This window comes from Hibiscus syriacus, unplaced genomic scaffold, assembly GCF_006381635.1.
Source record: "Hibiscus syriacus cultivar Baekdansim isolate YM2019G1 unplaced genomic scaffold, ASM638163v2 tig00111693_pilon, whole genome shotgun sequence".
Taxonomy (NCBI): domain Eukaryota; kingdom Viridiplantae; phylum Streptophyta; class Magnoliopsida; order Malvales; family Malvaceae; genus Hibiscus; species Hibiscus syriacus.
This window is the reverse complement of record NW_024063156.1, coordinates 355,609-368,515: the sequence shown is the minus strand read 5'-3', so window position 1 is coordinate 368,515 and position 12,907 is coordinate 355,609. Positions and strand designations below refer to the sequence as shown.

The window sequence follows — 12,907 nt, the reverse complement described above, 5'->3', positions numbered from 1 at the left end:
TACATATTTTTTTATATCTCATACTACTTTATTTCATATGTTGCATGAATACACTAATAATGAATATATAAATTTATGTATATATTTTTTATAAATGAAAAACAAACAAACTATAGTCGATGTATTTTTCAAAAAGAAAAAAAAAAGTTGAAATATGAATTTCAATTAATGGAGTTTCATCTCTTGATGACCTTCTCATAATAATAAAAACCGTGCTTTTCAATATTTTATGCAAGTAGCGGTCTTTTATTATTTTAGTTGAATTTACTCGATAGCCAAATTGTTTATCTTTGTTATCAAGTATTCCCTTAGTTTAAGAGATTTAGAGACGCTAGGAACAAATCTCTTAATCACTAAGGCCGTTTGGTTCGTGCTTAAAAATTAAATATATTTCATTCTCAAATTAATGAGAGTTAAAAATTAAATAATTGAACCCATCAAGTGGTCTTACTGATAAAAAAGAATGTTATTCTCCTTAGAAGTTATGAGTTTGAGCAACTGTGTTTGCAGGGTGTGCGTGTTATCAATCGTTTATGATAAATTAATAATGTAACCATATTTTAACTTTTCAAATATATATGTAAAAATGAGAATTCAATAAAGTATTACTGACTTTACCTATGAATAAAAGATATTTTTTCCGTTCCTTTTCAGAAATATCTAAAAGTAAAGGAGTCAGTTTGTAAATAAAACAACTAAAGGAAGAAAATAAAAATTCTTAGGGTGGCGACTGGCGAGGCATCTCACTTTCTGAATTCTGACCCGGCTTCCTTTTTCCATCTCCCGGCAAAAATCTCTTTTCCTCTTTCTCATTGATTCTTTTAGGTTTTTCTGCGATCTTCCTTAGTCCTTTGTTTGATCGTTAAAACAATTTCCAAAATGAGAGGATTAGTGAACAAGGTCGTCTCACGTTCTCTCTCATTCGCCGGCCAGTGGCAGCAACAGCAGCTCCGCCGTCTCAACATCCATGAATATCAGGTTTATTTACTTATCACGTCTTTCGTTTATGTATTTGATTCATTGCGTTCATAGTTTTTATTATTTTTGAGGAAATGTTACGGAAATTGTGGTTTCCAAAATAGTTATTAGATTTATTATGATCTAAAGTTTATACTGGTTTTCATGCTTATGAAACAAATTTTATGTAGTTGACGAATTCTTTTGTGTGGAAATTGAACTTCGAATTTACTGCTTTTTAATGGGTTTTATGGATCTGTGTCTTTCTGGAAAATACAAATGTCATGTAAGCGTCTTGCTGATAGATGTGGTTTTGGTAATCTGAAAATCAGGGGGCTGAGTTGATGAGCAAGTACGGAATTAACGTGCCAAAAGGAGTTGATGTTTCTTCTCTGGACGAGGTTAAAGAAGCTATCAAGACAACATTCCCCAATCAGAATGAGGTAAATTATTCAATTTATGCGCTGAAGTTACTTGTTGTTTAATAGCATGCTAGTTGATTTTGTTAAGAACAGAAGAATTAATGGCGTGTGTTTTTTACTGAGAAATTTAATTTTGAGAAACTATTTTATGACATTTTGATATAAAATGACTGTATAATTCAAGTATTGTTAACTTGGATTATAATGCAGGTGGTTGTTAAAAGTCAAATTTTGGCAGGTGGAAGAGGCTTGGGAACGTTCCTAAACGGTTTTAAGGGTGGAGTTCACATCGTCAAGACTGACCAGGTTGAAGATACAGCGGGTAATCTAAAGTTTTTTCTATTATCTTTACAGTAAAGCAGTCTATTACACAGTAAATACATTTATTATGAGTATTCTTCATTTTTTAATTTATCTTTGCTGAAGATGATATTTTAAGTTATGCATGTTTTTTTTACTACTTCATTTATTGTCAACATCTCTCTTATTCATCGCGAAGCTTGCATGCTATTTAGCATTTAGTGATTTTTCTTTTACACCTCACCTAAGCGAAGACATTTCTTTATTTTTTCTATAATAATAATTTTTTTTGCATGCAGGGAAGATGCTTGGGCAGATACTTGTTACCAAACAAACTGGCCCCCAAGGCAAAGTTGTTAGCAAGGTTAACCGCCTGTAATTTTTTTAATGTGAAACTTGCATTTTAATTAGTCCATGCAGTCAGTCTCAGTTATGCTGTGGGTATTGCATCTGGTAATTGCTTGTATCGTCAATAACTTCATTTTCCTTTTACAGGTTTACCTCTGTGAAAAGTTGTCACTTGTGAATGAGATGTACTTTGCTATCACTCTGGATCGTAATACTGCTGGTCCAGTATGTTCCCAAACTGAATCTGTCATCTTTGTACCTGCTGGAAGCAATATTCTTTGTTCCCCTATTAATTAATTTTGTAGGAAGTCAAATGTGATGTGCTTATTTGCACTATTGTATATTTTGTTTCTCAGCTTATAATTGCCTGTAGCAAGGGAGGAACCAGCATTGAAGACCTTGCAGAGAAATACCCTGACATGATTATTAAGGTTAATATAATTGTTTTTGATGTTTTGGCATAACCAATAAGGTAATCTCTCCATCCACAGTGATCATGGTTATGCAACTGACTCGTGAGTTATTTCTGATAGGTACCTATTGATGTTTTCAAAGGAATTACGGATGAAGATGCTGCCAAGGTTGTGGATGGTTTGGCTCCAAAGGTTGCTGATAGAAACGATTCTATTGAACAAGTGAAGAAGCTATATAAGCTTTTCTGTGAATCTGATTGCACATTGTTGGAAGTGAGTATAGTTTTCTTTCTTTGTTTGGCTACATTTTACTCTGACTATCTCATGTGTTACCAGTCATCTTATATGGATTTCTGTTTATCTTGCATTCATCTTTGTCTGAACCGTTTATTGTTGTCAACAGATCAATCCTCTTGCTGAGACTTCCAACAACCTATTAGTAGCTGCTGATGCTAAGTTAAACTTTGATGATAATGCTGCATTTCGTCAAAAGCAGATATTTTCTCTTCATGATCCATCACAAGAGGATCCTCGCGAAGTATGTAACAGTCTTCTCTTTTATCATGTTTATCAAATGGTTATTCTTGGTTGTCTTCCAGAAACAGTATCAGCAGTTGCATGATTATCCAATGTTTGTACACATGGCCCTGATTCTGCATTTTTGCCTATTACAGGTTGCAGCTGCCAAAGCTGATCTGAATTACATTGGCTTAGATGGAGAAATCGGTTGCATGGTGAATGGTGCAGGGTTAGCAATGGCTACAATGGATATAATTAAGTTGCATGGGGGAACTCCTGCTAATTTTCTCGATGTAGGTGGAAATGCTTCTGAAGGCCAGGTAATGTTCTTTACTTTTAATTAAATACTTTCACAGTGGACTTTTGTAGTATATGTTTTTTTTTTCTTGGTTCAAGCCTGCTTAAATCTCTTTAATCTTACTAATGTTTATGAGCTATATTACTCTGACTTGAGGTGAATGTAGCATGTGTCCAACACAATCATGTCCAACATTTTTTAGCAAATGATTTTCTTCATATTTGGAGTTTTGAACCTCCTGGATCATACCCTCATCCAATGATATGTTTCAGACACGTTGAAAATGAAAAGTCGGTAGGTATCGCTTTGTGGATCATACTTCTGGGCATGACTATATGTTGTTTCTGCTACTGTTCTTGCATTTCTGGCATCCCAGTCGTGATGTAGGGTTATAAGATTATGGAAATTTTGGTTTCAGACAGTTGATGTATCTTGATGATACAATAACTGTAGAGTATTTGTTCGTTTACTTGTCCAAAAAAGAGTAGAATATGTTTTTGCTGTTAATTGTTAGATAATGTGGAGCAGGTGGTTGAGGCATTTAAGATTTTGACTTCTGATGAGAAAGTGAAAGCAATTTTGGTTAACATATTTGGAGGAATAATGAAATGTGATGTGATTGCAAGTGGGATCGTCAATGCTGCCAAAAATGTGAGGGTTGCATAAAATGCGACGTTTTCGATGTTTACAATCCTTGTAGAAAAGACATTGACATTTTTTGGGCATGTGTGATAGGTTGCCCTAAAAGTTCCCGTGGTGGTCCGTCTTGAAGGTACCAATGTTGAGCAAGGGAAGAGAATATTGAAGGTAAATTAGATGTACTTAAATTTCTTACGATATCTTGGTGATTATTAATGTCATTTTTGATTTCCTTGTTGATTGGCAATGGTGCTGCAGGAAAGTGGAATGACACTTATAACGGCAGAGGATTTGGATGATGCTGCCGAAAAAGCAGTTAAAGCAGCGAGCAAATAAATTTTAAGATATGTGTTTCTTGCTCTTGTTTCTCAACGTCTTTCACAACATTGCTGAGTTTTTATAAGTTAAGCCCATTGAATCTTGTTAATGATAAACAATATATTAACAATATTTTGCTTATCGAGAGTTAAGCTTACAATTCAAAGTCCGAAATAAAACCCATTTTCTTCTTGATCTTACATGTCATCTTCATCCACTCCTCAGTCATCGACCGCCTTTTTCTTTGATTTTAAGTTGATTTCATGTGTTTTCGAAATTGATTGAACTTAAAATAACCCTATTGTAGGGTATTATGGCTCCGCAATCACGTTATGAAATGATTATAAGATTTCGCTACTTTGTTGCGAGCCTTTGTATGTTCCGGTTAATGTAATTGAGACCATGAGACACTGGGATTTGATTTTTTAAACGACTGTCATTGGCGACTACAACAAATTTATCAAAACTATAACTGTTGTTGACGACATTACTTCTCATTCTCCATTAGACATTCTATATTGCTATCCTCATCTAAACCATGCACAAAAACATTCACAATGTCCTCAATAATCATGGTTTCCTCAAAACTAGTTTCATCGTATTTCAATCTCAAGGCATAAATGACTCTCATCCGACGCGTCCATTGAAAAAAAAGTCAACCTTGACACAAATAAAAGAATAATGAAAATCCCAAACCTTGAATAAACTCCAAAAGAAATCCACCACACAATCAAAATGACGACACAAACTCTAAATTAAATTAGAAATTGATAAAATTTGAAGCTTGTAGATGTAGAGAATATACAAGAAAGGTTCGAATAAAAACGAGTAAAATAAACTTTGAGAAGAGGGACAGAACTAAACAAATTTGAAGACCTATAAAGTTTTTATTGTAACTCAAAATAAACAAACAAAGTTGTTGATAATTACACATAATTTTAGAAAAATTGTTGGTAACTGTGAACGATATTTATGATTTTAAAATAGATTTGATTATTGTGTGATAGTCAAAATAGATATTAAGTGAAGACCTATTTCACTAAATAATGATCTAATATATTAAAATTTTATTTCTTCATTATTTATCTAAATAAAGCTTTATTTAATAATATTTTTTAAAATAATATCTCATTTAATTAATTATTCATATTAAAATTCACTCAATTTTCCTTTTTTATAATTAGAGAAATCAATTTAAAATTTAGGGTTAAAATAAACCTCTAACTCAAGATCCCCTCGTCTAACACTCTGACCGGCTCTCTTTTTTCCCATTCCCCGCAAATCTCTCTCTCACCGTCTACTCTAGGGTTTGCTGCAGATCTCCCTTAGTCCTTTGTTTGATCGTTAATCTTTCCTCTTGAGGAAACAAATTACTAAAATGAGAGGGTTACTAAACAAACTCGTCTCCCGTTCTCTCTCCGTCGCCGGCCAGTGGCAGCAACAGCAGCTCCGCCGTCTCAACATCCACGAATATCAGGTTTATTTACTTATCATTTGTTTCGTTTATGTATTTTGTTCCTTGTGTTTATAGTTTTTATTATTTCTGAGAAAATTTAAATCGGAAACTGTGGTTTAGTTATGATCTAAAGTTTACACTGATTTTGATGCTTATGAAATGAATTTTATGTAGTTGACGATTTTTTTATGGAATTTGATCTTCGAGTTTACTGCCATAATAGTTTTTTTTTGGATCTATGCGTCTTTCTGGAAATATAAATGTCATATAAGATTCTTGGTGACAAACGCGATTTTGGTAATCTGAAAACCAGGGGGCTGAGTTGATGAGCAAATACGGTATTAACGTGCCAAAAGGAGTTGCCGTTTCTTCTCTTGACGAAGTTAAAGAAGTTGTCAAGACAACATTCCCCGATCAAAATGAGGTAACTTATTCAATTTATGCGCAGAAGTTGTTTGTTGTTTAATAGCCTGCTTGTTGATTTTGTTAAGAACAGTGGAATTATTGGCCTGTGTTTTTCATTGGGAAATTTGGTTTTGAGAAACCATTTTATGAAATTTTGATAAAAAATGACTGTATACTAGAAGTATTGTTAACCTGGATTATAATGCAGGTGGTGGTTAAAAGTCAAATTTTGGCAGGTGGAAGAGGCTTGGGAACGTTCCTAAACGGTTTTAAGGGTGGAGTTCACATCGTCAAGACAGACCAGGTTGAAGATACAGCGGGTAATCTAAAGTTTTTTTTTTATTATCTATACAGTAAAGCTGTCTATTACACAGTAAATACATTTATTATGAGTATTCTTCTCGATTTTTTAATTTATCTTTGCTGAAGATGATATTTCAAGATATACATGTTTTTTTACTACTTGTTCATTTATTGTCAGCATCTCTCTTATTCATTGCGAAGCTTGCATGCTATTTAGCATTTAGTGATTTTTCTTTTACATTTATCCTCACCTAAGCGAAGACATTTCTTTATTTTTTCTATAATAATATTATTTTTTGCATGCAGGGAAGATGCTTGGGCAGATACTTGTTACCAAACAAACTGGCCCCCAAGGCAAAGTTGTTAGCAAGGTTAACCGCCTGTAATTTTTTAATGTGAAACTTGCATTTTAATTAGTCCATGCAGTCAGTCTCAGTTATGCTGTGGGTATTCAATTTGGTAATTGCTTGAATCGCCAATAACTTCATTTTCCTTTTACAGGTTTATCTGTGTGAAAAGTTGTCACTTGTGAATGAGATGTACTTTGCTATCACTCTGGGTCGTAATACTGCTGGTCCAGTATGTTCCCAAACTGAATCTGTCATCTTTTTACCTGCTGGAAGCAATATTCTTTGTTCCCCTATTAATTGTTTTTGTAGGAAGTCAAATGTGATGTGCTTATTTGCACTATTGTATATTTTGTTTCTCAGCTTATAATTGCCTGTAGCAAGGGAGGAACCAGCATTGAAGACCTTGCAGAGAAATACCCTGACATGATTATTAAGGTTAATATAATTGTTTTTGATGTTTTGGCATAACCAATAAGGTAATCTCTCCATCCACAGTGATCATGGTTATGCAACTGACTCATGAGTTATTTCTGATAGGTACCTATTGATGTTTTCAAAGGAATTACGGATGAAGATGCTGCCAAGGTTGTGGATGGTTTGGCTCCAAGGGTTGCTGATAGAAATGATTCTATTGAACAAGTGAAGAAGCTATATAAGCTTTTCTGTGAATCTGATTGCACATTGTTGGAAGTGAGTATGGTTTTCTCTTTGTTTGGCTACATTTTACTCTGGCTATCTCATGTGTTACCAGTCATCTTATATGGATTTCTGTTTATCTTGCGTTCATCTTTTTCTGAACCGTTTATTGTTGTCAACAGATCAATCCTCTTGCTGAGACTTCTAGCAACCAATTAGTAGCTGCTGATGCGAAGTTAAACTTTGATGATAATGCTGCATTTCGTCAAAAGCAGATATTTTCTCTTCGTGATCCCTCACAAGAGGATCCTCGAGAAGTATGTAATAGTCTTCTCTTTTATCATGTTTTATCAAATGGTTATTCTTGGTTGTCTTCCAGAAACATCATCAGCAGTTGCATGATTATCTAATGTTTGTACACATGGCTCTGATTCTGCATTTTTGCCTATTACAGGTTGCAGCTGCCAAAGCTGATCTGAATTACATTGGCTTAGATGGAGAAATCGGTTGCATGGTGAATGGTGCAGGGTTAGCAATGGCTACAATGGATATAATTAAGTTGCATGGGGGAACTCCTGCTAATTTTCTCGATGTAGGTGGAAATGCTTCTGAAGGTCAGGTAATGATGTTCTTGACTTTTAATTAAATACTTTCACGGTTAATTTATGTAGTATTTGTTTGTTTTTTGGTTCAAGTCTGCTTACTCTCTGGGTCTGGTAGATTGACAGTTCATTAATCTTTTACCCTCATCCAACAAAGATCATACTTCTGGACATGGCTGTATGTTATTTCTGCTGCTGTTCTTGCATTTCTGGCGTCACTTTTCATGCTGTAGGGTTGTAGCTTTATGTTCAATTTAGTTTCAGACAGTTGATGCTACGTTGGTGCTACAATAACTGTAGAGTATTTGTTCGTTTACTTGTCCAAAAAAGTAGAATGTGTTTTTGCTTTTAATTGTTAGATAATGTGGAACAGGTGGTTGAGGCGTTTAAGATTTTGACTTCTGATGAGAAAGTGAAAGCAATTTTGGTGAACATATTTGGGGGAATAATGAAATGTGATGTGATTGCAAGTGGGATCGTCAATGCTGCCAAAAATGTGAGAGTTGCATTAAATTTAATATTTTCGATTTCCACAATCCTTCTAGAAAAGACATTGACAATTTCTGGTCATGTGTAATAGGTTGCCCTAAAAGTACCCGTGGTGGTCCGTCTTGAAGGTACCAATGTTGAGCAAGGGAAGAGAATTTTGAAGGTAAATGGGAAATTAGATGTACTTAAACTTATTACTATATCTCGGTAATTGTTAATGCCATTTTGGTTTTCTTATTGATTGCCCATGGTGCTGCAGGAAAGTGGAATGACACTTATAACAGCCGAAGATTTGGATGATGCCGCAGAAAAAGCAGTTACAGCAGCCAGCAAATAAGATACTTTAAGATATGTGTTTGTTATCGTCTTTCACAACATTGATGATTTTTCTATAATTTAAGCCTATTGAATCTTGTTCATGGTAAACCAAAGGATGGAGGAGTAATCATTGGCCCCACGAAAATCGTTCGTGGTATTTTGCTTCTTGACGGTTAAGCTTACAATTCAAAGTCTGAAATAAAGCCCATTTGGCTTACATGTCACTTACACCGACACTTCGATACCTTTTTCTTCGATTTAAATTTTATTTCGTGTGTTGGCAAATTTGATTCAAGTTATAATAATCAATGGGCAAGTTGAGAAAAAAAAAATTAAGCTCTTGGAAATTATTTTTTTGTCTTAACAACGTTAAACATTTAAATTTTAAATCAAAAAGTCTAGAAACAATTTTCACTGTATTTTTTTTTTAAATAATACTAAATTAACCCTTAATTAAGACTACAAAGTGCACTTACAATGATTATAAAAAAACGAATGGGCTAAAGCTATTGGAAAGCAATGGAGGTGTAATATGCTAACATAAAGGTTCACCTAGATCCTCATCTACCTTATTCTCCTGGCATTTCTTCAGTAGATACATCTGCCGTCGTAGGTGCAATACCTGCCATTCCAATATAATATGGCAACTACTCAGATTTCTTTGAAAGAATGAACAAATATAGACCAATGTTACGTTGTTTACCTCTTCCTGGAGCAAAATGGGAAGATTCTCAGTCGATACAAGAGATGACATTTCGCTCAAAAGCTTCTCATCTTTGATACCGTACCATGTTTCAGGAGGCAGGGCCAGCAAGAGGGCTGTGACGGCTGGGTAAATCCAACTGCACCTAGTCGGGCTAGAGCCACAACAGTTCAGTTTATTCGGGCATGAAGGGACCAGCACGTCAACGCCCTGCTCAGAGATACCATTTACAACTGTCCCAGACACCAATGTAATAGGCTTGTCACCGTTAGCCTTCAAGCTTGTAATACATGTTTCACGACAGCAATACCTCTCTGGGGAACCAAACTTCCCAGCCAAAAGTTCTGCGCCTTGGCAACAAACTGTCGCGGCAATGTTGGGCAGATTATTTCCGTGACTTACAGCTGGTGCATTTCTGCAGCATAAAGTCACTGATGATAAAAATTCTACAACATGTTCAAAAAGACCAGTTTCCTGCACTTGTTTCAACACAGCTTCCTGGAAGGGCAAAACAAATTGTAGTGTAAAACTTTACAAAGAATTATAGCAAACATCATCGAATTACTAAAAGGAAAAGGAAACAAAAACGACAAATGGAGTTTTACAGCACCTTTAGAGAAAGCCTTCCTTTCTCCTCTAGGCTAAGGTTTTGATCACCATCTTCTCTTCTCCTAACTTCTCCAATCCACTTGATGAACTCCTCAAATTTTGATGGAAGTGATGAGAAAACAACTGAGATAACCTTTTTCACATCTTTCACATCATCCGACTTCACAAGATTAGGAACATCATCCATTAAATACTTTGCAACTTTGACCCAACTTTCATGCTTACAGCTCTGCGTAAAGAACAGACAATCCATCATCAGAAAAGGGATAGCAACTATGCTAAACATCAGCTCAAATATACTAAATCATTGAGAGCAAACCTAAGCCATGACCAAAAGCAACAATATAAGACTAGGCATGCTTCAAAACAAAGCAATATAAAAAAAATATCAGAGAGAAATTCACTCCAGTACTACCACACAAATAGTACCAAGCACATGGATCAGCCATCCAGAAGAGACACACTTGTACCAAATAAAACTGTAAACATGTTGCCCTGTTGCTTCATCAACATTTTCCATGGCTTCCCAAAGAAGTTTCAGAGGAACCCAATGAGGAGGATACTTAAAACAAGCAACATCTAAAATCAGGGCCATGTCCCTTCCAGCATGATAACCACCAATAGGAGAAAAATGACCAGTGCCCGTCTGCAAAAAATATAGCCAATGCTACCACTTAGCAGATGTAACAAGATGCAACTCCACTTGGATTTTAATACTGACACTAAGTTAATAAATAGCATGGTCAAAAGCATGGCACATTACATCAAAATGGAAGACTTAAAACACATCAATAAATGATTAACCAAAGACATGCCACAAGATTCAAATTATTTACATTGACAATTGCAATTATATACAAAATGCTAAAAGAATGATTACGTCAGCTGATCTCAAACAAAGATGAAATTTGTCTCCCCATATCATTTTTAATATTGCTTCACGACACACGGTGTCATATAATAACATACCTAGTATAAATTATAAACTATAAAATTGAATCTCACCTGTTTAAAAATTGACATGTGATACGATGAAATTATATGACACTCATCAGAAGTGGAACATCTCACAACAAATTTACGGAAGTCATCCAAGGTGCTTTTATTTGTGCGGAAAGCTTCAACTTTTGCTCCAGCGCAATGAGCCAAACACACAAGCTCGCCAAATGATATTCCTTTCTCTTTAACCTTTTCCAAAAGCTCACAACAATCAAGCATAGATTCATCAAACCACCTCCAAGGTCCTACAAAAAGAAACTTATAACTGCTCAGGTGTATACTTTTAGATGACAGAAAATGCATTCTGCTACTCATGTATCAAACTTGCAAGTATGACACAGATCAATGACACACTACTCCCATTACAGGAGACAGGGTTGAGACTATTCAAAAGATTAGAAAAATATAGACGTGAATATGGGCCAAATATGTATAACACCAACTGACATAAAAACTTAAACGTTACTATTCGAGCACTTATAAGTTACAAAATCATTTGCATAACTAAATTTAGAGAATTTGAAATTCCTAGAATTCCATGGAAAATGGCATTGCCCTGCTCTCTAGATTGCAAACACATTCACTTATTGATGATAAACAATAATTTGATTATTGAAAAAATATAAAAAACTTCTTTTTAGTGCAGAAACAATCTGAAAAAGATGTCCACTTAGTTCTAGAAGTTACCCTTCCATTTTCTGCCAGGGTCAATAGCAAGGGCATTCAAGACCATTGAAAGACTGGCTAGTCCACAGTAAGCTGGCTCTGATTGTGTTTGAAAGTAAGATATCAACCTATAAAACCCTTCCATCGTCCCGTTTTGAATAGCTTCGATGAAAAGTTGCTGCAGTTCCAATACATTGCAACAACTGAAAATATTAAAATAAAATCACTAAAAACACAAATGCATCATACAAGTTCCGCCGATTCCTCAACTGGAAATCACAATCAAAGACAAATTTGCAAATGATTAAAAAAACCTAAATAACTGATAGGTAAAAGTGGAGAAGCAATGGTTACCTTTCCATCGAAGGAAGCGAATTCGACGGCGGGTGGAGAAGGAAGAACTCGTTTATACAAACCAGCCATCGTCATCTTCATTTTGCTTAGATTTTTCTCGATTTATACTAATTATATTCACCCTCTTCTTTGCAGTGATTTCCCCCGGAAAGGAAACTGAAGATCTCGCGCAACCAAAGCTCAATCAAAGTTTCTGACCTTAGAACTCGGTGACTTCAAAGCATCGTCCAATACACCGTTACGCCTGTCTTCGACAAGGAGACACGAACAAAGCGACGAACACAAGAAAGAAGGAAAAAATATTACGGAGATGCAACAATAACGCCGTCACGCGTCCCCCCGCCTAAACTTACCAGTTTCCACATAAGTCAAGTAAGCAGCTCTGGCTGTTGCCTTTTTTGTTTTTACAGCTAAGTCAACGGTTATCGAGCTTAATTCAACGGGTTAATGCTAGTGTTAATTTGATTAATTTCGTAGAGGGCCTTGGCTTATTTATACGGCTTGGGCTTTTCCGAATATATATATATATATATATATAGCTAAAGCATATTTGATTGCATGTATTAACATAGTTAAATGATATAGATTAAATATAAATACGTAACATAAAAATTACATGTATTGTGTCATAACATACCTATTCCCAACTGCCGAAATTCAATGCTAAAAATTAGTGAAAAGTTGAGGTTAAAGGGTAATCCAAAACAGTGTGTTGACGAGAAATTAAACCAAATTGTAAAAGCACTGGCAGCTGCTCGAGAGTATTGAATCAATGCAACGAGCCAAACATTCCTAATGATGTA

The 12,907-nt window shown here is 35.1% G+C and overlaps 3 protein-coding genes across 4 annotated transcripts; 2 read left to right on the top strand and 1 right to left on the bottom strand.

The window, feature by feature from the left end:
- Positions 1 to 778: 778 nt before the first annotated feature.
- On the top strand, positions 779 to 9,007 carry LOC120167732 (succinate--CoA ligase [ADP-forming] subunit beta, mitochondrial-like). Its single transcript, XM_039176657.1, has 13 exons — positions 779 to 825; positions 5,521 to 5,691; positions 5,984 to 6,094; positions 6,284 to 6,395; positions 6,685 to 6,749; positions 6,880 to 6,957; positions 7,089 to 7,163; positions 7,266 to 7,418; positions 7,547 to 7,681; positions 7,819 to 7,983; positions 8,340 to 8,462; positions 8,547 to 8,618; positions 8,715 to 9,007. Exons 2-13 carry the CDS (start codon positions 5,593 to 5,595, stop codon positions 8,790 to 8,792), a joined length of 1,266 nt encoding a protein of 421 aa, XP_039032588.1. The 5' UTR covers positions 779 to 825; positions 5,521 to 5,592; the 3' UTR covers positions 8,793 to 9,007.
- Positions 832 to 4,355, top strand: LOC120167730 (succinate--CoA ligase [ADP-forming] subunit beta, mitochondrial-like). The gene is made up of 12 exons (XM_039176656.1): positions 832 to 978; positions 1,290 to 1,400; positions 1,590 to 1,701; positions 1,979 to 2,043; positions 2,175 to 2,252; positions 2,384 to 2,458; positions 2,561 to 2,713; positions 2,844 to 2,978; positions 3,115 to 3,279; positions 3,786 to 3,908; positions 3,993 to 4,064; positions 4,155 to 4,355. The coding sequence occupies exons 1-12, from the start codon at positions 880 to 882 to the stop codon at positions 4,230 to 4,232; spliced, it is 1,266 nt and encodes a 421-aa protein (XP_039032587.1). The 5' UTR covers positions 832 to 879; the 3' UTR covers positions 4,233 to 4,355.
- Positions 9,008 to 9,192: 185 nt separating the features above from the next.
- Positions 9,193 to 12,461, bottom strand: LOC120167728 (glutathione gamma-glutamylcysteinyltransferase 1-like). Of its 2 annotated transcripts, none has more exons than XM_039176654.1 (7): positions 12,105 to 12,461; positions 11,772 to 11,928; positions 11,091 to 11,329; positions 10,501 to 10,731; positions 10,087 to 10,374; positions 9,477 to 9,974; positions 9,193 to 9,395 (listed from the first exon to the last, which is right to left on the bottom strand). In XM_039176654.1, the coding sequence occupies exons 1-7, from the start codon at positions 12,183 to 12,185 to the stop codon at positions 9,309 to 9,311; spliced, it is 1,581 nt and encodes a 526-aa protein (XP_039032585.1). In that variant the 5' UTR covers positions 12,186 to 12,461; the 3' UTR covers positions 9,193 to 9,308. The 2 variants fall into 2 exon arrangements, with proteins under 2 accessions (XP_039032585.1, XP_039032584.1); XM_039176653.1 differs by having other exon boundaries at positions 10,087 to 10,314.
- Between the last annotated feature and the right edge of the window lie 446 nt (positions 12,462 to 12,907).

What these genes read in the sequence shown, in the direction of transcription:
- LOC120167730 (XM_039176656.1), top strand. Translation starts at nt 880, where the DNA reads ATGAGAGGATTAGTGAACAAGGTCGTCTCACGTTCTCTCTCATTCGCC. An exon ending in CCAGGTTGAAGATACAGCGG is followed by an intron (nt 1,702 to 1,978) that starts GTAATCTAAAGT and finishes TTTTGCATGCAG; the next exon opens with GGAAGATGCTTGGGCAGATA. An exon ending in AAGGGAAGAGAATATTGAAG is followed by an intron (nt 4,065 to 4,154) that starts GTAAATTAGATG and finishes ATGGTGCTGCAG; the next exon opens with GAAAGTGGAATGACACTTAT.
- LOC120167732 (XM_039176657.1), top strand. Translation starts at nt 5,593, where the DNA reads ATGAGAGGGTTACTAAACAAACTCGTCTCCCGTTCTCTCTCCGTCGCC. An exon ending in CCAGGTTGAAGATACAGCGG is followed by an intron (nt 6,396 to 6,684) that starts GTAATCTAAAGT and finishes TTTTGCATGCAG; the next exon opens with GGAAGATGCTTGGGCAGATA. An exon ending in GTCGTAATACTGCTGGTCCA is followed by an intron (nt 6,958 to 7,088) that starts GTATGTTCCCAA and finishes TTTGTTTCTCAG; the next exon opens with CTTATAATTGCCTGTAGCAA.
- LOC120167728 (XM_039176654.1), bottom strand. Translation starts at nt 12,185, where the DNA reads ATGAAGATGACGATGGCTGGTTTGTATAAACGAGTTCTTCCTTCTCCA. An exon ending in TCGCTTCCTTCGATGGAAAG is followed by an intron (nt 11,929 to 12,104) that starts GTAACCATTGCT and finishes TTGGAACTGCAG; the next exon opens with CAACTTTTCATCGAAGCTAT. An exon ending in CCATTTTGCTCCAGGAAGAG is followed by an intron (nt 9,396 to 9,476) that starts GTAAACAACGTA and finishes TTGGAATGGCAG; the next exon opens with GTATTGCACCTACGACGGCA.